The sequence below is a fragment of the Arachis stenosperma genome, chromosome 8, assembly GCF_014773155.1.
Source record: "Arachis stenosperma cultivar V10309 chromosome 8, arast.V10309.gnm1.PFL2, whole genome shotgun sequence".
Lineage (NCBI taxonomy): Eukaryota > Viridiplantae > Streptophyta > Magnoliopsida > Fabales > Fabaceae > Arachis > Arachis stenosperma.
Window position 1 is genome coordinate 38,390,580 of NC_080384.1, and position 25,260 is coordinate 38,415,839.

The 25,260-nt window shown below is 32.9% G+C and overlaps 2 protein-coding genes across 2 annotated transcripts; both read right to left on the reverse strand.

The window, feature by feature from the left end:
- Window positions 1–6,917: 6,917 nt before the first annotated feature.
- Window positions 6,918–20,502, reverse strand: LOC130945953 (uncharacterized). Its single transcript, XM_057874640.1, has 18 exons — window positions 19,186–20,502; window positions 18,899–19,021; window positions 18,668–18,816; window positions 18,372–18,582; window positions 18,062–18,296; window positions 17,827–17,977; window positions 17,437–17,739; window positions 14,081–15,294; window positions 13,750–13,805; window positions 13,510–13,658; window positions 13,216–13,426; window positions 9,783–10,352; window positions 9,177–9,317; window positions 8,415–8,584; window positions 8,105–8,315; window positions 7,752–7,989; window positions 7,491–7,641; window positions 6,918–7,400 (listed from the first exon to the last, which is right to left on the reverse strand). The coding sequence occupies exons 1-18, from the start codon at window positions 20,462–20,464 to the stop codon at window positions 7,113–7,115; spliced, it is 5,850 nt and encodes a 1,949-aa protein (XP_057730623.1). The 5' UTR covers window positions 20,465–20,502; the 3' UTR covers window positions 6,918–7,112.
- Window positions 20,503–22,087: 1,585 nt separating this feature from the next.
- On the reverse strand, window positions 22,088–25,012 carry LOC130944325 (G-type lectin S-receptor-like serine/threonine-protein kinase SD1-1). Its single transcript, XM_057872603.1, has 7 exons — window positions 24,442–25,012; window positions 24,174–24,302; window positions 23,852–24,012; window positions 23,549–23,759; window positions 23,197–23,434; window positions 22,950–23,100; window positions 22,088–22,873 (listed from the first exon to the last, which is right to left on the reverse strand). Exons 1-7 carry the CDS (start codon window positions 24,944–24,946, stop codon window positions 22,586–22,588), a joined length of 1,683 nt encoding a protein of 560 aa, XP_057728586.1. The 5' UTR covers window positions 24,947–25,012; the 3' UTR covers window positions 22,088–22,585.
- Between the last annotated feature and the right edge of the window lie 248 nt (window positions 25,013–25,260).

The window sequence follows — 25,260 nt, forward strand, 5'->3', positions numbered from 1 at the left end:
CATGAATGACAAATATTGATATCCCGAGCTAGAGTCTACTAGGGTATCAATATTGGGTAGAGAATATAGGTCTTTCGAATATGCCTTGTTAAGATCGGTGTAGTCAACGCACATCCTCTATTTGCCACTCTGTTTTTTTACCAATACCGCGTTTGCCAGCCAGGCCGGATACTTGACTTCTCTAATAAAGCCTGCCTCTAGCGGCTTGCACTTGCTTTTCGACCACTTGAGCCCGTTCAGGTCCTAGCTTCCATCTTCTTTGCTGAATAGGTCTGGATCCTGGATGAACAGCCAATCTATGTGATATGAGTTCGGGATCTATTCTGGGCATGTCGAAAGCTTTCCAGGTAAAGAGATTAAAATTCTCTTGTAGGAGTTGTACCAACTTTTGCTTCAGGTCTTCTGCTAGATTGGCTCCTATGTTGGTGTTCTTTCCTATCTCTTACTCGATCTGTACCTCTTCGGCCTTTCCTCCAGGCTGTGGCCGTAGTTCTTCTTTAACTTGGACTCCTCCGAATTTAATGGTATTGACTTCTTTGCCTTTACCTCTTAGGTTCATGCTTTCATTATAACACTTTCTCGCCAATTTCTAGTCTCCTCTGATGGTAGCAATCCCTTCCGATGTTGGGAACTTCATGCAAAGATGGGGGGTAGAAACTACTGCTCCAAGCCGATTTAGCGTTGTTCTGCCTATCAGGGCATTGTAGGCAGAGGCTACATCGACGACAATGAAGTCGATGCTTAGAGTCTTGGATTTCATCCCCTTTCCAAAAGTTGTATGTAGGGGCATGAAGCCCAGTGGCTTGATAGGAGTGTCCCCTAGTCCGAAGCGAGTGACAGGGTAGGCCCTTAGCTCATTCTCGTCCAATCCTAACTTGTCAAATACTGGTTTGAATAAGATGTCAGCTGAGCTCCCTTGATCTACCAGCATTCTATGCATATGAGCATTGGCAAGAATCATAGTGATTACTACCGGGTCGTCGTGCCCAGGCACAATACCTTGCCCATCCACCTTGGTAAAAAAATAGTTGGGAGGTCGAGCCCTTTATTCCTGACTTGGTAGACTTCCTTCAAATGCCTTTTTCGAGATGATTTGGTCAACCCTCCTCCTGAAAATCCTCCCAATATCATATGGATATGTCGTTCTAGGGTTTGTGGAGGTGGACTTTTTCGTCCATGACCTTCATCATCTCTTTTTCTTTTCCCATGATTGTTTGACCTTTCCATAAGATATCTGTCTAGCCGACCTTCCCTGGCCAGTTTTTCTATCACATTTTTTAGTTCGTAACAATCATTAGTGGAGTGTCCATACAGCTTGTGATATTCACAGTATTCATTACAGCTTCCCCCCTTTTTATTCTTAATAGATCGTGGGGGGAGGAAGCTTTTCAGTATGACAAATTTTCCTGTAGACATCGACTAGGGCAACTTGTAAAGGAGTGTAGGAGTGGTATCTTCTGGGCCTCTCATACCCAACTTCTTCCTATTTTTTTGGGCTCCATCTCCTTTTCTTTTGATTGGTGAGGGTGCCCCAGCCGCCAGCTTGGTTCTCGTAATCTGGCATTCTCTTCCATGTTGATGTACTTCTCAGCTCGCTCTTGTACATCACTCAAGAAAGTCGGGTGTCTCTTTGAGATGGACTGGGAGAAGGGTCCTTCTCGAAGTCCATTAATGAGACCCATTATCACTGCTTCAGTAGGCAAGTCTTGAATTTCCAAGCATGTCTTGTTGAATCTTTTCATGTAGTCTCTCAGGGGGTTCTCCGACCTCCTGTTTCACTCCTAGTAAGCTAGCTGCATGCTTGACTTTGTCCTTCTGGATTGAGAAATGTGTGAGAAACTTGCGTGAGAGGTCGTCAAAGTTGGTGACCGACTTGGGGGGAAGGCTATCGAACCACTTCATGGCCGCCTTTGTCAAGGTCGTCGAAAAGGCCTTGCAGTGAGTAGCGTCCGATGAGTCGGCTAAGGACATCTGACTTTTGAAGTTACTAAGATGATGCTTCGGGGCAGTCGTCCCATCATACAGATCCATGTCAGGGCTTTTAAAGTTTCTGGAAACTTTAGCCCTCATGATGTCCTCAATGAATGGGTCTTTGTCTCCCAATGGGGTGTCTTCTCGATCTCTGTGGGAATCCTTATTTCGGAAGTTAGATTCCAGCCTCAAGAGCTTTTCTTCAAGCTCTCTTCATCGCTTGATCTCTCTCCTTAGACTTCGCTCTGCCTCACGCTGACGTTCTAACTCCTGTTCTAGTTGTCCAAGTCGACTTTGGTGGCCATGTAATAGTCCCATTAGGTCAGTAGAGAAAGGTTGCCCATCTTTTCCGGGTTGATAAACTTCAGAGGAGATTTTTTTTTACCCCTGGGTATTCGAGGGGCCTTCACCGTGTTGTCCTTCTGCTCCTTGTAGAGATATTATCGCTCGATCATTGTTGACCGCGTCCTGATGCTCTTATTCAAACTTAAATGCAGTGTGTCCGTCTTCATGCTAGTCATCCGCCATTATGCGATAATCTCTGGGTCCCCGACAATGGCGCCAATGTTCCAGGAGTTACCTAAAACCGGACTGATTGGGCTTCAATGTGTGGCCCAAACATTGGAAAGAAGGGGTCTTAGGTTGGTTAGCATCCGTAGCCGCCTTCCGAGTTGTTTATTTTGAAGAATGGGTGGTAGTACCTGCAAAGACACTCCGATGCCTAAGTCAGCAAGGGGTTAAGCAGGTTTAGAGTGTATTGGAACTTAAGTTTACCTGAGGGTGTTAATGTATTTATAGGGAAGGAACCAATAACCACCGCTGAAGTAGTTCCACTTCTGATGGTGGATAATTGTCCCTTTATCTTAGGGTTGTTGAGATCTCTCTTCTAAAAGTGGGTGAAAGATTTAAGTAGGCAGTTATTCACTTGGATAAATGCTGACTGCTTGCTGGTGTCGACTCCGACTTTTTAGTGGAGATTGGATAGTCAGTGAAGGCTAACCTTTGGAATTGGGCCTCTTGTCTTGATTGGGCTTAGCTTATTATTAATATTACACATATTTAATTATAGATAGATTAATACACATGTTTATTTTTATAATACTTATTACCTACTATAGATAATTCATGTTATGACTTTAGGGTGATGGCATTGGCATGAAGAAGAAGAGGAGAAGCAGGACAAATGGAAGAGTAAAATGATGACGCAAAAGAGACAAATAAAATTTGAAAATTGTTAAGAGAATAAGTTTGATTAAATTCAAAAGGAGATTAATAAGCTTCTTTTGTTGATAATAGAAAGAAAATATTTGAAACCAGAAGTTAGTTTATCGAAAATAATTTTTTAGTAATGTTAGAGAAACAAAAAAAATGTTAAAAGTAAAAAGATGACACAAAAGAGACGAATAAAATTTGAAAATTGTTAAGAAAATAAGTTTGATTAAATTTAAAAGGAGATTAATGAGCTTTTTTCGTTGATAATAGGAAGAAAATATTTGATACTAGCAGTTAGCTTATTTTTCGATAATGTTAGAGAAATTAAAAAAAATAGAATATGTCTTATTTAATATTTATTAATTATCACAACAATTAATGAAGACTAAACAAGATAAATTATGATTATTTTTTATTAATTTTTTTAATTACTAAATATTTTCAATAATTTTTAAATGAACTTTATCTAAAATATTAGATATCCTAATTCTGAAAAAGTTTGAGCTAATGTTTACTATTACAAAGAGAAAACTACTAAAATTGCTCCCAATTTTTAAATACGCTAACAAAAATATTTTTTATTTTTATTAACAATAAAAAATATTTTTAAAATATAACAAAAATATCTAAAATTAAATATAAATTCTCAAAAATTAATTTAAAAATTGAATTTTAATACATTTTTTACAAATATAATTAAAATAATGAGATATTTTTATTTTTAAAATTTAGTAATTTTATATTAAGTCTTTTTTTGTAATTTATTTTTGTTAAAAACCAAAAAAAATGAAAAAAATTTCTAGAGATTAAATTTTTATTTATTTATCAATACAAAAATTATTGCTTGACATATAAAAAATATTTTTTTTTAGTTATTTTTATCATGTTTTATAATATTTTGAGGTTATTTTTGTTGTTATCAAAAGTACTAGTAGGTATAGGAGATGGTTTTGGTGGTTTACCCCATTTGAAATGATGAAAAATTATTTAATTAAAAATATACTTTAGGGCATTGCTTAAAAATATTAAAATAAAAAATTAAGCCATTCAATATACTCAATGTATAAAAAAAATTAAAAGAGTTATTAGCTTTATTAAAATATTCTAATTATAATAATTTTAATTAATGTTTTAACAAAACCCTGATTTAACTATTATATATTATTTATTACATTTAAAGTTTAAACGAGATTTTCTAGTATCCAATGCAATTTACATTCTTCCAAAAAATGGCCATTTATTTATCACTGTCTAATTAGACTAATCGTTTTAATTTTTTAATAAAAATAGGGATTAGGGAGTGGATATCTGGGAAACTGTAGTATCCGAGGGAGGGAGGGAGTAATTCCTTAAACAATTAATAAAGCTTCCGCTATATATCTTTTCACCTAACATATATTTTTAAGTTATTGCAATTTTTTTTCTTGGCCAGTTGGCTGTGTAGGCTAATGTTTCAACAATAATTGATGTATAAAGTGCCAAAATGCAAAATGCAAAATGCGACGACGGGGGTCAATGCCTAACCAATATAATAATAACTAATAACAATATTCATTAATGTGCGATTGAGTTAACGCCCACTCTCGCAAGGAAACGAGTATGACGTTGATAGTCTTGACTCTTGACAAATGAAAACGATGATCAGTTGATCACAATACAAATGATTTTCAAAAGGTCGTGGTGGGGGGTGTGTGGTTATGATTTGTGCTTTGGTTAGTCAAGCCAAAAAGATTATGATATTATATTGAATTTTGAAGGTTATCTAATCCTGGAGACCCTTTCAAAATTGTACGATAGGTATTTCTAGGCGAATTTAATGCAACATTTCGTTTAATTGTATTTTTGGAACCTTCTTTTGTGGTGGGACAACAACATCGAGGAACTTTATTTGGAGTAGTTATGACTTATGATTTATGAATTATGACTTATGACACACCATGCAAACTTATAATGGATAAGAACGATATTTTATTATTTTTTTTAATATTTAAATTGATCTCTTATATTTAGATGTAAATTTATTTTAGTTTTTAAGATTTAAAGTGAATTATTTAAATAAAAAAAATTTTATTTAGTTTTAATATAGTATTATCGTGGAGTCAAAGTTAAATAGTTAACAAAATGTCCTACATAACAACAATATAAGAATAAAGTCCATAATTTAGAGAACAAGTATAAGTTCTATAAGTACAAAATTAACTGTGGATGTATTAATACATTTATTTATCATTTTTCTTATAATTTAAATGAAATATTTTCTATAGAACTAAGGAGAATGATAAATAAATAATTAAATATATTGATGCATCCACGGTTGATTTTGAGCCTATACTTGTTCTCCAAATTATCGACCTTGTTCTTGTATTGCTATTATGTAAAATATTTCGTTAATTATTTGATTTTGATCTCACGGTAAGACTACATTAAAGTTAAATAATTTTTTTAAATTTAAATTGGACACTTTAAACTTTGAATACAAAAATAGAATAACGTCCAAATATAAGAGACCAATTTAGTATTTTACCCATATTTTTTATTCTAAAATTTAACTTATTTCAGATTGTTAATATTCTAAAATATTAAATAAAGTGATAAATGTGTATATCTTTAATAATCAAAGTGTCTAAACATTACCTAGAAACGAAGAAAATTATTGCAAAGGAAAATTTCTGGAAACATGTTTAGTCTTTTCTCTAAATGAAGGTACACGTTGTGCTTAAGGACTCTAGTGAGAGGGGAAAAAAAGGTAAAGAAAGAAAAAGACAAAGGGGTCATGGAGAGGACACCCAACATTTTCTTCAGTTTTTGGAACCTTCTTTGTGTTGGGACAACAACAAGAACTTTATTTTGGGTAGTTATGAATTATGATATGGTGAGCAATTCGTTGACTTGAATACTATATTTTGTAGATAAGTTATTTATTTCCTGTAAAAACTAAAAAGTAAGGCCAACAAAAATATTGCCATATTGACACAATTATTAATTCTTAAGAATACTAAATATTTTTTATGATAGTTAAATAGCTGTTAAAAATATCCTTAAAATTCTTTTGACAATTAGTAACCATAAAAAGTATTATATTAAAATATTTATTTTTAGCTGCCATTTCAATTAGCCATTTTTTAATCGTTTAAGTATATATTGTCATATTAATAAAAAGTTTTTCAGTTAATTATAACTATGATATAAATATTAGAAATAGAAATATGTAGTTGAATGATAATATAAAATCTAAAGAGATCAAAGATATGATTCATTTATAACATAATAAATTTAGTTATAATTTGTTTATATATATATTCATTGGATTATTAATGTTGCACCAAATTTTAAACCGACAAATACATTAATATTTGTTCAAATATAACATTTTTAATATATTGCTTTATCTAAATTTATAATTCATAATAAATATAAGATGGAGATAATAATATATAATCCTCATCATAAAGACCACATTGACTTGTGGAAGCCAATGGAAAGTGACGCAGGTAGCATAAAAGTATATGTATATTTTAAAACGTTCTAGATAAGTTCAATTTTTGCTAATTAATAACTGAGACATTTTGTTGGTGAATTCACATTGAGAATTCCTTTAGCCAAAAGTTTATCTGTATTTTAAAAGGCTATAGGTTCACATTTTTGCTAACTACCATATGAGACTTTATTAGTAAATTCACACATAAGAAACCCTCTAACCTTTACATAAAAAATAGAAAAGTTTGGTAATAATATCTAGAAGAACATTCAGAAATCTGACTATACTATCTGTATCTGATTACAACTATACAAAACTTTATGATACACATAAATAATGCAACTATAATCAGAAATCTGACTATACTATCTATATCTGATGACAACTACATAAATAATGCGACTATAATGACTTAAAAAAAAAAAAAAAAAAAACTTATATGTGATTTTGGTCATCGAGCTTCCATCTCTGTAATGCTCAAGTCATTTTTACCAGTGGAGGAGCTTGAAGCATCAAAAGGTTCAACAATGAAAAATGTAGGAATTTCAGGTAGAGGCAAATCAAAATCACTTCCCAACATTAGAACCACAGAAGACATGGTTGGCCTATCATGGGGATATTGTTGTGCACAAAGGAGACCAATGTGGATACAACGTTCTACTTCACTCAAATTCCATGAATCTTTGAGGCTTTCATCTACAAGCTCTAATGACCTTCCTTGCTTCCATAAATCCCATGCCTATTATTACACACATTATAAACCATGTTAATACAGAATCCACCAAATTATTTAATTAGATTTTAGAATTTAAAACTTTGTTACACTTACATGCCCATATAGGCTATCGTTGTTGTTTGAATAATAAAACTTTCTATTTCTCTTTCCGGATACGATTTCAAGTATTAAAACTCCGAAGCTAAAGACATCAGATTTTACTGAAAATTGTCCATTAACAGCATATTCTGGAGCCATATATCCGCTATAGAGAGACATAACAAACACATAGATTGATTAGTATCAAATTCTAATAATTTATTTTTTAATATTGAGAGAAAGAAAAACAGGTGATCAAAGATGAATACAACTTACAAAGTTCCGACAACTCTGTTTGTATTTGCGTTACTCTGATCCCCTCCAAAACTTCTAGCTAAACCAAAGTCTGATATCTTGGGGTCCAACTTATTATCTAACAAAACATTACTTGCTTTAAGATCTCTATGTATAATTCTCAACCTTGAATCTTGATGAAGATAGAGCAAGCCTCTAGCAATCCCACGAATGATATTAAAGCGCTTAGGCCAATCCAAAACATTCCCTTGTGTTTGATCTGGTTACAATGCAGTGATATTGTAATCACTATTAAAATATTGTCATGAAAGGATTCGCAACTATGTCAACAAGAGATTTATACTAATATATAGAGTAGTCTAATGGATACTTACCAAAAATAAAATAGTCCAAACTTCTGTTAGGCATGTATTCGTAAATCAGTAGTTTCTCCTTTTCTTGGATGCAACATCCGAAAAGCTTTACAAGATTTCGGTGTTGAAGTTTAGCTATTAGTTTTACTTCCGTTTTGAACTCATGTAGGCCTTGACCAGAACTACTCGAAAGCCTCTTCACAGCAATTTGTCGCCCATCATCTAGTATACCCTAAAGAACAATATCACATAAAAAGTAAAGTTCTTTAGATATAGTTGTGTTGTTGTTTCTTACTTTCTTGAATACTAATTTAGCATATTAGAACTTTACCTTGTATACGGGGCCAAAACCGCCTTCTCCAAGCTTATTGTTGGGGGAGAAATTATCAGTGGCCACAGCTATTCTTTTCAGATCAAATAATGGAAGCCCCAGATCTTCCTTTTGTTCATTGGTATGAGTTTGATAACTAACCATCTCATTTATCCTTACATGTCCCAATGCTATTTATTGAGGAAATGAAAGAGGGAAATTAGCCATATACCACATAGTATCTGGTGATAATTATAGTTTTTGGAGCTTCACTAAAGAATGTGAAGGAGAAACTGTGAATTACATTGGTACAAGGAGAAATGTTAGATGACTATTATGATTGTATGCCATTATAAGCTTTTCCCAACTGTCATGAAGAAAACTAAAGAAGCTAAGTAACCTATGTGCTGAATTAACACAAACCATATAAATAACAATGAAATGAATTATGAAAGAGCTACGAATTCTTGATCACCTTCTTGCCGAGTTACATAAAATTTAACATAATATTACTGAGAAAAGATTTAGTTATTTTCATTTTGTAAAAGATAAAAGCTACATTTATTCATATTTCTCCTTGTGACTTGAAATTTTCCTTGAATTGACCATGCCACTAACTTTTCTCTTCTAAGAAAAGTGGAAAAAAAAAACAGGGCAATAAAGTCAAGCAAGTAGCACATATTGTAAACAAACATCATCATCAATTCATCATCATCATTAATCAGCCACCAATAACTAATTCAGAAGGAAACTAAATACTATTCTGATCAGTAATGGATGTACCTTTTGACTGTGTTCTCTTCCTGAGAAAGCAACAAGAAGCCAGAATCATCCCTGAAATCACAATTATCGTGCTCCCAACAACTATTCCTACTACCAATCCCTCATTTTTACCTTGATTTCCCCCTCCACCACCCTTTTTCCCTGCCTCATCATCACCAAACAAATAAAAACAAGCTCTAATTACTAATTAACACCAAATTACTATTTGGCAGAAACTGACGTGCAATTATTTTCATATAAAATTAATAGTTTAGAACCATTAAATGACAATTTAATCAAAAGTAACAAATCAAATAATCTCATGATTCTCAGCTAACTATCAACTTTACATGAAGATAACTGCAGGGGTCTTCACCACTACTACTTATTAGTATTCACTAACACTAGCATAACTAGAAAATAATTCAACACATGCTTAACCCCAAAAATGACAATTTAATCAAAAGTAACAATCAAATAATCTCATGATTCTCAGCTAACTATCAACTTTACATGAAGATAACTGCAGGGGTCTTCACCACTACTACTTATTAGTATTCACTAACACTAGCATAACTAGAAAATAATTCAACACATGCTTAACCCCAAGTGAAGAAAAAATCATACCTTTATCCGAAGCTGGTGTTCTAATATAGATACCTTGACCTCCTTCCTTAACGAACCTAACATCAAACAAATCACCACTCCACAATTTGCAACCACTCCCAATTATAGTATAAGCCATGCAAGAACAATCACTAGAGCACTTTCCCTTGCAATCTTCACCTCCCAGGCTTTGTTGGTTCAACAAAGAAGAAGTTCCATTTGGTTCATGAAGCACAGAGTATCCAACAAACACATCAGTGCTGCAATTCCATGCTTTGTTCTTAACACATCCCATTTTGAAGTCTGAGGAATCATAGGAAGTTGGGTCCTTTGGTGTGAAACCATCTAAACACACGCATAGTTTTGGGTTTGTAAGATCACAGTTCCCATTTGCTCCACAAAATCTGTAATAGTCACACATGGTGTCATTTTTCAACCCAGAGGAAGAATCAGCTGAGACACTGGTGTAGGTGAAAGGAAGAAGAACAAGAAGAAGGAGATGAAGATTGAATAGCATCAAAGAAAGAAGCACTTCCATCGAGTGCTTCCTATATTTTTTCAACGCTTTGAGGTGTGGCTGTTCACAATTTTACAGAGAGAAATGATTATTAACTATGATTTTTTTTTTTCATTTTTTCTTTCCCCTAAAGATGAGCACTGAAGAACTTCATGTTGTTTGTATGCTAGTTGCTAGCAAAGCCTAGGTTAGATTTTAGATGTGATATTTAAGAAACTGATGTTATCGTCTTTGCATTAAAAATAAATAAATAAATAAATTAAAAATCCAATCAATAGGACAGAACCGTCAATATCCAATATGGCAATTGACAGTTGACTTCTGGCACTGGCTTGCCAAATATTTTGGTTCGTTATATTATATTATGTATGGTTTCAACCTAGCAACATTATACTAAATTATTATTCCAAAAATATTATTTATATATTAAAATTAATTATTAAAATTATTCATTATATATTTATATATAAATATATATTAATTTATTTTTAATATATATTTTATTTTAATAATTAATTTTAATAAACACTTAACATAATTATTATTATTGTATGTTTCTAATTTTGAAGGAAAAATTTTATTGTATGATAGATTTCTACTATTGCCACGTGTAGGGTTTACCTAATTTCACCCAGATAATTTTAATTTGTCCTTAATACTTTTGTTCCTTTCATTTTTAAGACTTTAGTTTTGTTCTTTCTAATCATCCGTATTATATAATTTCCTCTCTCTCTCTCTCTCTCTCTCTCTCTCTCTCTCTCTCTCTCTCTCTCTCTCTCTCTCTCTCTCTCTCTCTCTCTCTCTCTCTCTCTCTCTCTCTCTCTCTCTTATATATAAAAGTTGGATTAATTCAACTTAAAAAAAAAAATTAACTCAAGTGATAGTGATTATTTTACACTTTATAAAAATTAACACAGGACTTCTAATACAAATTGATTTTATTTCACACTTATAAAAAAAAGTGGGCTAAATGTTTATTTGATGTAATGAAAATTTAAATATGTTAAGTTAATGAGATGGGAAGGCACCAAGCATGTCTTTTTCTTAAGTAGTCCTATATATTTTATGAGTAATACTTAAATTAATTTTCAATGAATTTTAGATTCAATATTTTAATTTTTAATAAATTTTTATTATTCTAAAATTCTTTAGAAATATTTTTGTTATGTAGATTATTGATCCTTCCATAATTTTTTATTAAACATTTGATATACATATTAGATAAATAAATATCTAATAAATTTTATTATAAAGAACTAAATTCTAAAAATATATTATTATAAATAAATTAATCTCTTTAAAATAACAAAAAAAAATCAATTCATTATATGAAACTAAATTTTCAAGAACTTCTACAATAATAAAAAATTGGTAAAAAGTAAAATATCTAAAACTTTTTAGGCCCAATTTAAATGTTTAATCCGCGAATACTTATGTTCTGTTGGGGGTGGGAAACCTAACTTCCAATTAGTTGTCCATTTCCCTGAGGCTAAATCTGTTGCGGACTTAATAGTAATTGTTCTAGGTCCATCTGGAAACAAAGTGTTCTCACTTTGATTTACCTTACCCCAATTGGAATTGGTTAATTAAAAAGTTGTGCATCTTTTTGAATAGTTGAGCAGCCAATGTTGACTGAAAGTCTGAAACCCATAGAAGTAAATTTCACAAGATAGCATTATTTAAGACTTCATATTTTGTCCTCATATCTAAGGAAATATGAAATTATTTCAAACCATGCTTAAGTAAGCTTTAAACAAGTGGTACCTAATAATAAAAAATTTCAAATAGTGGATTACTGCATTGAGAAACAATTAGGTTATGTTCCCACTCAAGATTTGCTTCTCATGACTGATTTTTTGGCAACGCTTCACACAGCACAAACCCATTTCACATAAAAGATTAAGAAATTCTTATACCATTTTATATTTTGCCTCGTCACCAGTATGGGCCTTATTGGGCCAACTTTCTTTTATATTTTTGGTAGAATTGCTAAGGTTGTAAAGTGAATAAGTTGATTGGGCTTTAGCCCCTCTAAATTACCAAAAAAAAAGTGAATAAGTAGAACTTTTGGAGATGTGACTAAGCAATACTTCTCATCTAGATTCTAAGACTTCGATACTTAATTCATTGGCAGAATCATATTGATATGCATAATATAATATCATATAACTTGGTTTAGTTTACACTTACATAACCAATAAGGTCTGTGCTTTCATTTTCCCAATGATTTCCTTTGTTTTTCTTTCCGGATAGTATCTCCAGTAACAAAACGCCAAAGCTAAAGACATCGGATTTTACTGAAAAGTTTCCATCTATTGCGTATTCTGGTGCCATATATCCACTAATGCACAAAGGTAAGACAAGAAATATCATGATTAAGTAAATAAGTTGTACGATCCAGTTATGATAATTAACAGGTGGAAACTCAGGGAAGTCAACTTCACGTGAAGTTGATACGTGAGAGCCGTTGGATAAAAATTTAATCAAATCACTCAAATCATCTAACGGCTCTCAAGTATCAACTTCACGTGAAGTCGACTTCACCTGAGTTTTCACCTAATTAACAATGTTAAGTGTTCGTACTATGTTCCAACCACTCGTCGCGTCGTTGCTGCAATTTGGTCTCCTCCCAAAATTCTAGCCATGCCAAAATCCGATATTTTAGGATTCATTTTACTGTCAAGTAAGATATTACTTGCTTTAAGATCTCTGTGAATGATTCTAAGTCTTGAATCTCGATGAAGATAAAGGAGACCCTTTGCAATCCCAAAAATCATATGGAAGCACTTGGACCAATCCAAGAGCTTTCTCCGCGTTTGATCTAGAAAGTTTCATACAAATCAACATTTTCTTCAAATTTGATCAAAACCAGAAGATGAATTCTACATAGTTACAACTACTTTGAAGTATGAACAATAGAGAATCAAGATTACATACCAAATATGAAGAGATCCAAACTTTTGTTTGGCAAGTATTCATATACAAGCATTTTCTCTTCATTGTGAATGCAACATCCATGAAGCTTCACAAGATTACGATGTTGAAGTTTAACAATCAGCGCAATTTCATTTTTGAATTCTTTGAGCCCTTGTACAGAACCTCTACAAAGTCTTTTAACAGCAATCTCTTGCCCATTTTTCAATAATCCCTACAATTATCAATTGCAATATTCCAATTCATTAATGAGCTTATGTTCTTAATTTTTCCAAAATATCTTATCATATGTATTACCTTGTATACAGGTCCAAAACCACCTTCTCCAACCTTATTATTGATTGAAAAGTTACCAGTAGCTTTAGCTAAACTAGATAGATCAAACAATGGAAGCTCTAGATGACCCTCTTGTTCTTCAATGAAACTATCCATTATTGCTGCATTCTCTGCATCAATATTCTCACACATAGTTAATCATAGCTTCCATAACTCAGAAGCAGCTTTTCTGAACCTCATAACAGAATAGAAAATGCTTACCTTTGGCCTTGGAACTTCTTCCTCTTATGCAAGTGAAGTAGAGAACTAAGAGCAAGCTACATAATACAACAAAAATAGTGCTTCCAACTGCAATTTCTATCTTGACCTTGCTTCCATTTCTTGTCTCTTCAATTATTCATTTTATTTTATTTTCACATAAAACAAAGAATTTCAATCTCAATGATAGTCATAAGAAAACTTAGACCATATGGTATAATAATTTAGATTAAGCTATATTAAACAATCAAGCAAGTATTGTGTAGCAAAACAAAAGACTGTTTAGCCATAAATAAATATATTAGTGAAAGATTAATTAAGAGTTTAATAGAACATATCCACCATACCTAATTCTGAGGCAGGAACTCTAACATAAAGATCTTGCCCTGCATTTGGTTGAACTCTCAAGTCATTAAGATCACCAAACCACAAAGCACAACCATTGCCTTCTCCTCCAATATCCGAATTCGCATAAGCCATACAAGAACAATTCCTCAAGCACTTATCTCTGCACTCAACCGAGTTCATACTCTGATTTAAGTACCAACAATTCTCAGTATCAGGCACCTTCATCTTAACATACTTAATAAACCCATCGCTTTCGCAATTCAGTGGCTTGTCGCGCAAGCAACCTCCTTCATAATTCAATCCGATCCATTCTTTTGGCGACTTAGGCCTATACCCTCTCAAACATTCACAATCATTTGGAGACTCAGCCATGTCACATTTCCCATTAGGACCACAAGCACCATACTCATCACAAAAATCCCTTGGCATCGAACCATACATCTTCCAAACACCTTGTGTCCACACAAGCTGCATAATCTTGTTTGTGGTTTGGTTCAACATCATTCTAGCTTTGACAGAGTTGTTAACAAGTTTGAACATGTAGTAAACTTGGTTTTCATCAGCAAAGTAGATGAACTCGAAAGCCGGGCTAGGCTTGTTTGTTGGTTTGGCACTGTATTGAACTCCATTCCAAGGACCACTATTGTACTGCTTCACTGTTCCAATCCTCTGCATCGGTTCAGGCCACTTGGTAACATCCATAACCCAATTCAAGGTTCCTGGTGAAGGATCATTCTCATTCTTCCACGCCGTTACACGCCAATCGAAACCAGTTCTCAAATCCTTCCCAACCTTCATTCCTGGCAAGAGTGTATCACCAGGATAATCAAAACTTTGCCATAGATAGTTCTTCTCTTCATTCTCATCATTTTCATCTCTCAGAACAAGGTTTCCTGAATCCAACAGTTGTAGAATTGGATTCTTGGGTTTTCTTGATATGCTCACAGACCATAGAACAGTGTTCTTGTTTTTCTGAGTAAGGAGGATTGTGCTATTTGCTGTGTTGTTTATCAGCAACACAACAAAGTTGTGATTTGTGGCGGGCTTTTCACGATTTGCAACCCATACTATGGTTCTGACTGGGATGTTCTTGTACCAAATGCCAAGGTAATAATTGATGTTGGTGGAGTTATCAAGAGTGAAGAAACCAAGTTCAAAGTCTCCATTCTTGGAGACTAATGTTTGGTTTTCACTTAGAGACTGGAATTGAGTTAAGGTATCTGTTGCAGCTATGGTTTTGGAGAGAAGAAAATAGAGAAAAAGGTGGAAAATAATTGGTACAAAGTGGTGAAAGTTTTTCATTCTTTGCATGTTTACAATATTGTGATGTCTTTGCAGCAATGCATAAATTAAAACAGTTCAAATAGAAGAACACATGAATGAAGAACAGTGTAATAGGCTACCGTTTTTTTAATTATTATTTTCCCACTCTTCTTTTAATTTCCAATTTTGAATCTTTGTTTGCTAGTTACCTTTTGACTCAATCACTCGATGTTCATAATTCACAAAGCAGAGTTGAATAAATGTGAATATGGGCGTCAATGCTGACCGATATTATTATGCATTTGCATTGAGGAATGTCATTGTCAAAAATAAACTATGGTCTTGACTTTAGGTTTAGAAATCAGAAAAATATCTGAGAGTTAGAAGGATAATTTAAGAAGATAGTTGGATAAACCAGTTCTTATGGCGGCTCTTATTATAGATGTTTTCATTGAGTTCTGAAAAACGATTTTTTTTTTCAATCTTAAAATTATTGACATATGAATACTAAATTTATCACATTTAGATTTCGGTATTACTATTACATTCATATTTTAATTTTAATTTTATTTATTTTAAAATAAAATTTAATTTTCATACTGTCAGTCAAAAAGAATTTATACAAAAACAATTAATCATATATTAGTAAAAATATAGTTTTAAATTTATTATTTAAAAAATCATCTAAATAAAATTTTATTTTTTTAAAAAAAGTCATATATTGGATGATTGTGATCAATGTATCACGATTAAATTCATAATCAAATTAAAATAAATTTTTATTTTTCTTTAAAATTGACCATTATTTTCAAATTAAGCTATATTATTTTTCCTGTTAGATTATTAGATGAACATTATATAAGTCAATTCATATCAGTCAATCCAAATCTTTATGTGTCTTGAGCAATTCTCTTCTGATGAACCAATTTTCTAGCTGTCGTTAAATCCGTTCAAGGGTTCCATCTTCCCACCAAAGAATTGTACGTAACTTATAAGGTATGTAAGTGGTTTGTATATTTCTCTCGTTGACTTTGAAGGTAAGAGCTTTGACTTCTACATAACCATTCTTGGTTCATTCTTGTTGCCTTGTCTATTACGCTTGAAAAACATTATGTTATTTTAACTTTATTGTGAAAAGAGAAATGGTTGAGAGCCATTGGAATGTATTGATTTTAGCCCTTATTTTTAGTTATTAATTCTATTTTTTTTAGTTTAGTAATTTAATAATATATTTTTAAATATTAATGGCTAACTATAATGCATGAATATTGACAGGAATACAAGATATGATATGATATTGGATACACGAAAATTCTTATAAGACACAAAATCTGGTATCTATATTAAATATAAAATATTTTTTAGGTAAATTATAATGATATTTTAGTATTTTATTGATATTAAAATATAAATTACTTTTTTAAATTATTTTTAATATTTTTAATTATATAAAATATTTAAATTTTTTATTTTAAAAATTAATAATATATTTTATTTTTAAAATCATTTTAAGGATACATGTTAAAAATAAAGTTGGACACATTGACACGTAATGATATTTATGTATATCCAAAAATGTCTGTAAAAGAATTGTTTTTAAGACAATTGAACACAGAAGACATTCGTGCCGGACGAGTGTCGATGAGTGTTGTGTCTAAAATGTGTCAGACGAGTGTCGATGAGTGTTGTGTCTGAAATGTGTGTACTTTATAGATGGCTAACTACAGACTAGAAACAATAAATTCTGCTTTTCCTCTAGAGATTCCTCATGCATGCTTAATTTTCTGTATTGGTCTTTACTAGAAAAGTTAGTTAAAAATAACACAATGTTGATTTTTCACAAGATCTTAAATGGATTCCTATCGGTATATTTCATATGTTTGATCATTTTAAACTCATGAAGTCCTAAAATTATGACATTTTTTCTGCTAAAAATATTGTAACTAATGTTAATCACTTCATATTACGCCAGCATATAGGTAAAAAGAAAATAGAAAAAAACTATATAAAAGGCCAATGATCATGCCATTTTCCATAAAATATTTTGTTACACACGTTGTAATTGAGTGTTGATTCCTAACGAGCTTCTAAATCTGAGATACTTAACTCATTAACAGAAGGTGCATCATTTATACATGAAGAAGAATATTCCTGACATGAATACTTTCCAACAAAAAGAGCTGGTTCTTTTGGAAGAGGCAATTGAATTTCACTACCTAACATCATAACCACAAATGATATGTTTGGTCTATCATGTGGATTTTGTTGCACACACAAAAGACCAATTTGGATGCATCGCAATGCTTCAGAGATATTGCAATAGTCTATCATATATTCATCAATCAATTCTAAAGGCCTTCCTTCTGTCCAGAAATTCCATGCCTATAACATACCAAATTATGAATCATTCATGGTAATGTAAGTAATTATGTATGAATAGATCAGAAATAGAATTGGAATGTCACTTACATATTCAATAAGGTTTGTACCGTCTTTCTGGCGATGGTTTCCTTTATTTTTCCTTCCAGATATTATCTCCAGCAATAAAATACCAAAACTATAGACATCTGATTTTACCGAAAAGTTTCCATCTAATGCATATTCTGGTGCCATGTATCCACTAATAAACAATATAATAATAAACATTATTATTGACAAGTCTAGAATGGTATAATTGAAATTAAGAATTGTTTAGGAGTCTTACTAAGTTCCAACAACGCGCGAAGTTTTTGAGGTTTGGTCCACCTCTAAAATTCTAGCCAAGCCAAAGTCCGATATCTTAGGATTCATCTCACTATCCAATAATATGTTGCTCGTTTTGAGATCTCTATGAATAATTATGAGTCTTGAATCTTGATGAAGATAAAGAAGACCCTTAGCAATTCCGCAAATTATGTGAAATCGCTTAGACCAATCCATCAGCATCCGTTGGGTTTGATCTGATATGCGTTCATACAAGTTAATATTTACACGTGTTGAAGGCTAAAGATGGATTTGAAGACTAAATTCCTTACCAAATATGAACAAATCTAAGCTTTTGTTAGGCATATATTCATATATAAGCAATTTCTCTTGGTCTTGAATGCAAGATCCATAAAGCTTTACAAGATTACGGTGTTGAAGTTTAGCTATTAATGCGACTTCAGTCTTAAATTCCTTGACACCTTGTTTGGAGCCTCTAGAAAGTCTCTTGACAGCAATTTCTTCTCCATTTTCCAATGTTCCCTACAATTTATCAATTGAAAATACTGTGACAAGCAAAAGATTTTCTTCTTCAATGCTTCTTAAATTAATTTGTAATCTATATTACCTTGTATACTGGTCCAAAACCACCTTCTCCAAGCTTATTGTTGATTGAAAAGTTGTCAGTAGCACTAACTATACTAGATAGGTCAAACAAAGGAAGCTCCAAATCCTCTTCCTGTTCTTCCTTTGAATGATCTGCTACTGATGCACTCTCTGCGTTATTTTCTTACATAGGTTAATCATACTAACATAATTCAAGAAGTTTTCTATGCTTCTCAAAATATAAGAGCCTTACTTTTCATTGTTGCACTCCTTCCTCTTATGAATATGAAATAAAGAGCTAACAATAATCCACATAAAATTGTAATAGTACCACCAACTGCAATTCCTATCTTCATCTTGGCTCCATTGTTTGTATCTTCATTTTTTTTTTAAATCACATGTATAAGAACACAAACATTTAGGTGAATTTGAAGGTAGTGATAGTAAAAGGAGAATTTAAATCATTTGATACATTTTAAGACAAACAAAATGAATGAATATTAGAGCAAGAATTCAAAACCAAATAAACATAGATCATACCTAATTCTGAAGCTGGCACTCTAACATATAGGTCTTGCCCTGCATTTGGTTGAATCCTCAAGTCATTAAGATCACCAAACCACAAAGCACAGCCATTGCCTTCTCCTCGAATATCGGAATTCGTATAAGCCATACAAGAACAATTCCTCAAGCATGTATCTCTGCACTCCTCCAAGTTCTTGCTCTGATTCAAGTACCAACAATTCTCAGTATCAGGCACTTTCATCTTCCCATACTTAATAAATCCATCGCTTTCGCAATTCAGTGGCTTGTCGCGCAAGCAACCTCCTTGGTAGCTCATTGCCTTCCAATCTTTTGATGACTTAGGCCTAAACCCTCTCAAACAATCACAAGCATATGGTAACTTGCTAACATCACAATTACCATTAGGACCACAAGCACCATAGTCATCACAAAAATCTCTTGGTAACAAGCCATAAACATTCCACTCTCGTGCCGCCTCGTCCCACGCCAAATGCAGGAGCTTATAGCTGCTCTGGTTCAGAACCATCCTAGCTTTGACAGAGCTATTCACAAGGCTAAACATGAAGTAGACTTGTTCCTCATCGGCGAAGTACTTGAACTCGAAAACTGGACTAGGCCTTATGGTAGGTCTACCAGTGTAGTCAATTCCATTCCAAGAACCTCTGTTGTACTGCTTCATTGATCCTACTCTCTGCATCTGTTGAGGCCAATTGGTAACATCCATTCCCCAAGACAAATTTCCAATTGAAGGATCATACTCGTTCTTCCACGCGGTTACTCGCCTATCGAATTCAGTCCTTAAATCCTTGCCGAGCTTCATCCCTGGCAAGAGTGTATCACAAGGGTAATCAAAACTCTGCCATAGATAATTCTCTTCATTTTCATCATTTTGTTCTCTTAGAACAAGGTTTCCAGAATCCAATAGCTGAAGAACCATATTTCGAGCTCTTCTAGAAGGAGTTATAGACCACAGAACAGAGTAATTCTGATGGAGGATAAGTGTGTCATTATTATTCTGTGTTTTGCTTATCATCAAGACTGCAGGTATTTCTGTTGTGACTGGTTTTTCTCGGTTTGCGAGCCATACAACGGTTTGAACCGGTATCTTGTTGTACCAAATCCCAAGGTAACGGTTGCTAGAGTTTTGGGGAAGAGTGAAGAAACCGAATTGGAAGTTTTCATTCTTGGAAACCAATGTTTGGTTTTCAGTTAGAGACTGTGAGTGAGTTATGGTATCAGTTGCTGAAACAATTTTTGACACAAAAAAGAGAAGGTAGAAACTTATTAGTGGCATGTCTTAATAGTAGCATTGGATCTTGAAACAAAACTCAAATGTTTGGTATTAAAATTAACATTAATGCTGTCTAGTTCTACTTATTTTCTAGAACTGTGATCAATCATAATAAATGAGTTCACATTCTAGGATGGCTATATTTTGTGCAATTGTCAACTGAGAAGTCAAAGATTGCAATGAATGCACGTTACATGGAAGACTTTATGATGCTAAATATTCTTAGCTGTAGTGACAGAAACGTAAGATAATTTTTTTGTAATGCAATACGAAAACATCATCTCGATTTGAGGAATTCAATTAAGAGGATCAAGTGTTGAATTTTACCACTGATTAATAAAGTTAGAGAATATTAATGGGGAAATTCTACACTTGATGATTGGGGAAATTCTTTTGTTTTCCCACTTTATTGTATACCATTAAATTTAAATATCTTTATTAGTAATCATGATTATTTACTATCGAGTAGATGTAGTTCTCTTGATGGGAATAACATAGTTCTCTCCATGAACTTCATAATTTCCTAGTGAAGAAAGATATGTATATAGACACAACTGTTGAATTATTTTTTCCAATCATTTCATTTAGCGTTTTAAAATTGACTGTAAGAAACGAGAATTTTGGATAACTACTATATGTGGTTCACATTTTTCATGGAATTTCAGCTTCTTCTTCCTGGTGATAATATTTAATAAAAACGTTATTGAAAATTCTAATTCATCCTTTTTAATTATTTTATTAATTTGTAAACGCTTTTTTAAATAAAAAAAAAACTAAAAGGAGGTTAAGATTTCTTTTAACCAAAATAGTAGTTCAATTATTTATCTAATATACATAAAATATACAAGTATGTTATGTGTACGTAAAAAAAATTAGCTATTAAATCAGTTATTTGCATAGAATTTATATTTGAATATAAAATATAAATTAAAAATAAATTAAATAATATATATTTATATACAAATACATAATAACTAATTGAATAACTTATTTTTGTGTGTCTATGGTATAGTTGTAAAAAGTAATGCTTTGAAATGATTCTAAGTACTCTTGAAATTTAGTTCGTATCTCTATACCGACTAGAAAATGCACCAAAAATTTTTCCGAGAAAGGAGGAAGAAGTTATTCATCATTTTTCTTGTCGTAAATCTGTTGAGGAATTAAGATTTTTTGTTGGGGGGACTCTGGCTAGCAGCCGATATTGACTTGAGCAATGCGTCTTCATTAATTTTCCCTTTTCCAAAGTCTTTGATATTTTGGAAAACTTGCATGTGTGAATATATTCAACCTAACTAATGATAACATGTGGACAAAAAGATAAATACATGAATCCGTGAACAACTAAACTTCAAACATATCAAATATGCATTCCTTTGTCGCAGGGTACATTTCTTGCAATAATTCTTGTTTGAATGAATTGGTTATACAACAGAGCTCTAATTCAGATACATTATTCAAAAGTGCCTCTACTCATTAAAAGTTAAAAAGGAAAAATCATATGATTTTGGTTTTGTCATGGTGTTACAGTTTTGAGTCATTGCACAAACCTCTTTTCGGAACACACAAAAAAACGACCATTTAATTTTAACACTAAAATGAGAGTTAAGATACAGCTAAAACAGAACATTGACAAAGTAAAAAGGGTATAAAGTACATAAACATTACCACATTGTGTCATGAAAGTTGAGATACTGCACAAAATTTGGGGTGCATGTTATATGCAACCAAGGTTTCTAAATTCTAACTATTATAACAAGAGAAAGAAAGAGCTATATTTTTTTTTTAATACAAGAGCTCAACACAACACAGTGGAGCAACAAACTAACAGACACACCAGTACCAAAAAGCTTAGAAAAGTTACGCAACAGCACAAAAAGGAATCCCCCTTTCATTTCCGGCATAGCCATCAACAACCAAAGGAATCTACACCTTTCCATTCATTGGAGCTCATCACCGTCATGTTGAATATTTCTTCCACACCTTTGCTTACATTCTGGAATACTCTTCTATTTCTTTCCAACCAGATGTTCCAGACGATTGCGCAGAAGCACCTCAGTCGTTGCTCTCGATCCTCCTTCCTCCTTGGTTCCTCTGTCCAGGTTAAGAAAGAGCTATATATAATTGTTATCGAGGTTCCACCTCTGTAATGCTTATTTCATTTCGACAAGAGGAAGAACTTTTGCCATCAGAATTTCCACCAATGATGAAAGTAGGAAACTTTGGTTGAGGCAAATCGATTTCACTTCCTAACATCAGAACCACAGATGACATGTCCGGCCTATCTTGCGGATGCTGCTGCGCGCATAGCAGGCAAATGTGGATGCAGCGCTGCGCTTCCGACGAATCCCATGACTCCTTAAGGCATTCATCAACTAGTTCTAAGGACCTTCCTTGCTTCCATAGATCCCATGCCTAGTACAACAAATTCATCATGTTAGAGTTCTTGAAATGTAGCATACTAAACTAGTTTCATCATATATGTACTTACATGTCCATATAGATTGACATTGTCACTTGGAAAATATATCCCTCTATTTTTTCTCCCTGTGATTATCTCCAGCAACAAAATTCCGAAACTGAACACATCAGATTTTACTGAGAAGTGTCCACTAATAGCATATTCTGGTGCCATATATCCACTGTAAGTTAACAAAACAAACATTAGATTGATCATTACCAAGGTTTTTTATTTAGCTTTTGACTAAAAGTGAGAATAAAAAGAGAACAATTCTTACAAAGTTCCTACTATTTTCTTTGTATTTCCTTTGCTTTGATCTCCTCCAAAACATCGAGCCAAACCAAAGTCAGAGATCTTTGGATCCATCTCATTGTCCAATAAAATGTTACTTGCTTTGAGATCTCTATGTATAATCCTCAACCTAGAATCCTCGTGAAGATAAAGTAGGCCTCTAGAAATCCCACAAATAATGTTGAAACGCTTAGGCCAATCCAATAATTTTCTCCGTGTTTGATCTGTGACCACAATACAATGATATTTTGGTCACAAAGTAAAGCATTGGCATAAAGGGATAGCAACTATGTCAATCAGATAGTTTACATTTACAGGGTAGCTTAATGGATCCTGACCAAAAATAAAGCCGTCTAAGCTTTTATTAGGCATGTACTCATATATCAGCAGTTTCTCTTCATCTTGGATGCAACATCCGAGAAGCCTTACAAGATTTCGGTGTTGAAGTTTGGCTATGAGTAGTACTTCATTCTTGAATTCATTTATCCCCTGCCCAGAACTACTCGAAAGCTTCTTTACCGCGATTTCACGACCATCATCTAATGTTCCCTGAATAACAATTGCTCAGAGAAAGTAAAATTTCTTAAGTTTGCAGAAGTTACTTGTTCTGAAATTAATGAAGTGTCATGTTAGAAATTCACCTTGTACACAGGTCCAAAACCACCTTCCCCTAACTTGTTTCCCATTGCAAAATTACCAGTGGCTTCAACTATTCTTGATAGGTCAAGAAATGGAAGCTCTATATCTCCTTCTTCATATTCATTGATTTGATCAACAATCTCACTAGCTCTCAATCTCATATCTGCTTATAAGTTATAACATGGTTTATTATTTAAAGAAAAGGAAATTATGACAAACAACAACTGAAAGAGGGTAAATATTATTAAGTAAAATAAACATTACCATTTAACAGTATCATCACATAAGAGAGAATTAATGTATTTTAACATTTAAACAATTTACCTTCTAACTTCTTTCTTCTTTTTCTGAATATGTAACAACAGGCCAATATCATTATCATTCCAGAAACTGTAGCAACTGTGCTTCCTACTATTATTCCAACTATCTTCTTGTGATTTCCCCCTCCAGATTCTGATATCCACAATTCACCATTTAAAATAAATATGAAACTACCATTACAAAAAGAAATAATAAACAAGACAGTGACAATCATGATTTTTAACAAATGTGGACAATAATTAATCAATGATTAAAAGAGGTTAATACATACTGTGTTCCTCTGAAGCTGACATTCGAATATAAAGAGCTTGACCACCTTCCTTAACCAACCTAACATCAAACAAATCACCACTCCACAATTTGCATGCACTCCCAGTTACAGAATAAGCCATGCAAGAACAATTACTCTTGCAGCTTCCCTTGCAACCTTCCGCTCCCAATCTTTGGTTCAACAAAGAGTAGCCGCCACTTGGTTCCTTGAACACAGAATAAGCAACAAACACGTCAGTGCTACAATTCAAAGCCTTGTTTCTAACACAGCCCTGTGTATAATCCATTGAACTGTAACCACTCGGTGACTTAGGTGTGAAACCATCCAAACAGAAACATGCTGGTGATTGATTAATGTCACAGTTCCCATTTGGTCCACAAACTGAAGGGTAGTCACAGTAGGTATCGTTTCTTTGTGTCCCAGAAGAAGGGTAGTTTTGGTTCTGTTGTTGTGATGTTGTGAAGGGTATGAGAAGAAGATGAAGAGTGAGGAGAAGCAGGTCCATTATTCTTCCACTCAATGGTGGCTAGTTTTTTGAAACTGGGACTGCGTTTTATTCAAAAGGTTGTTGAGTACTTGAGTATGGTTGACAATGATTAATAGCGTAGTTGACTAGCATTGTTGCTAGTCCTTCACATATTAAAGAAAACAGTTTACTTTTATTTTTCAAAAAGTATCTATTTAATAAATTGATTTAATTGTTTTTTCGTCGTACTTTTGAATTAGGTGAATTGCCAAAGGTAGTTATATTTCTTCATGGTAAAATTGTAAGATTTGGTAAAGGTATGACAAAGTGGTATTTATGATAAAGTAATACCA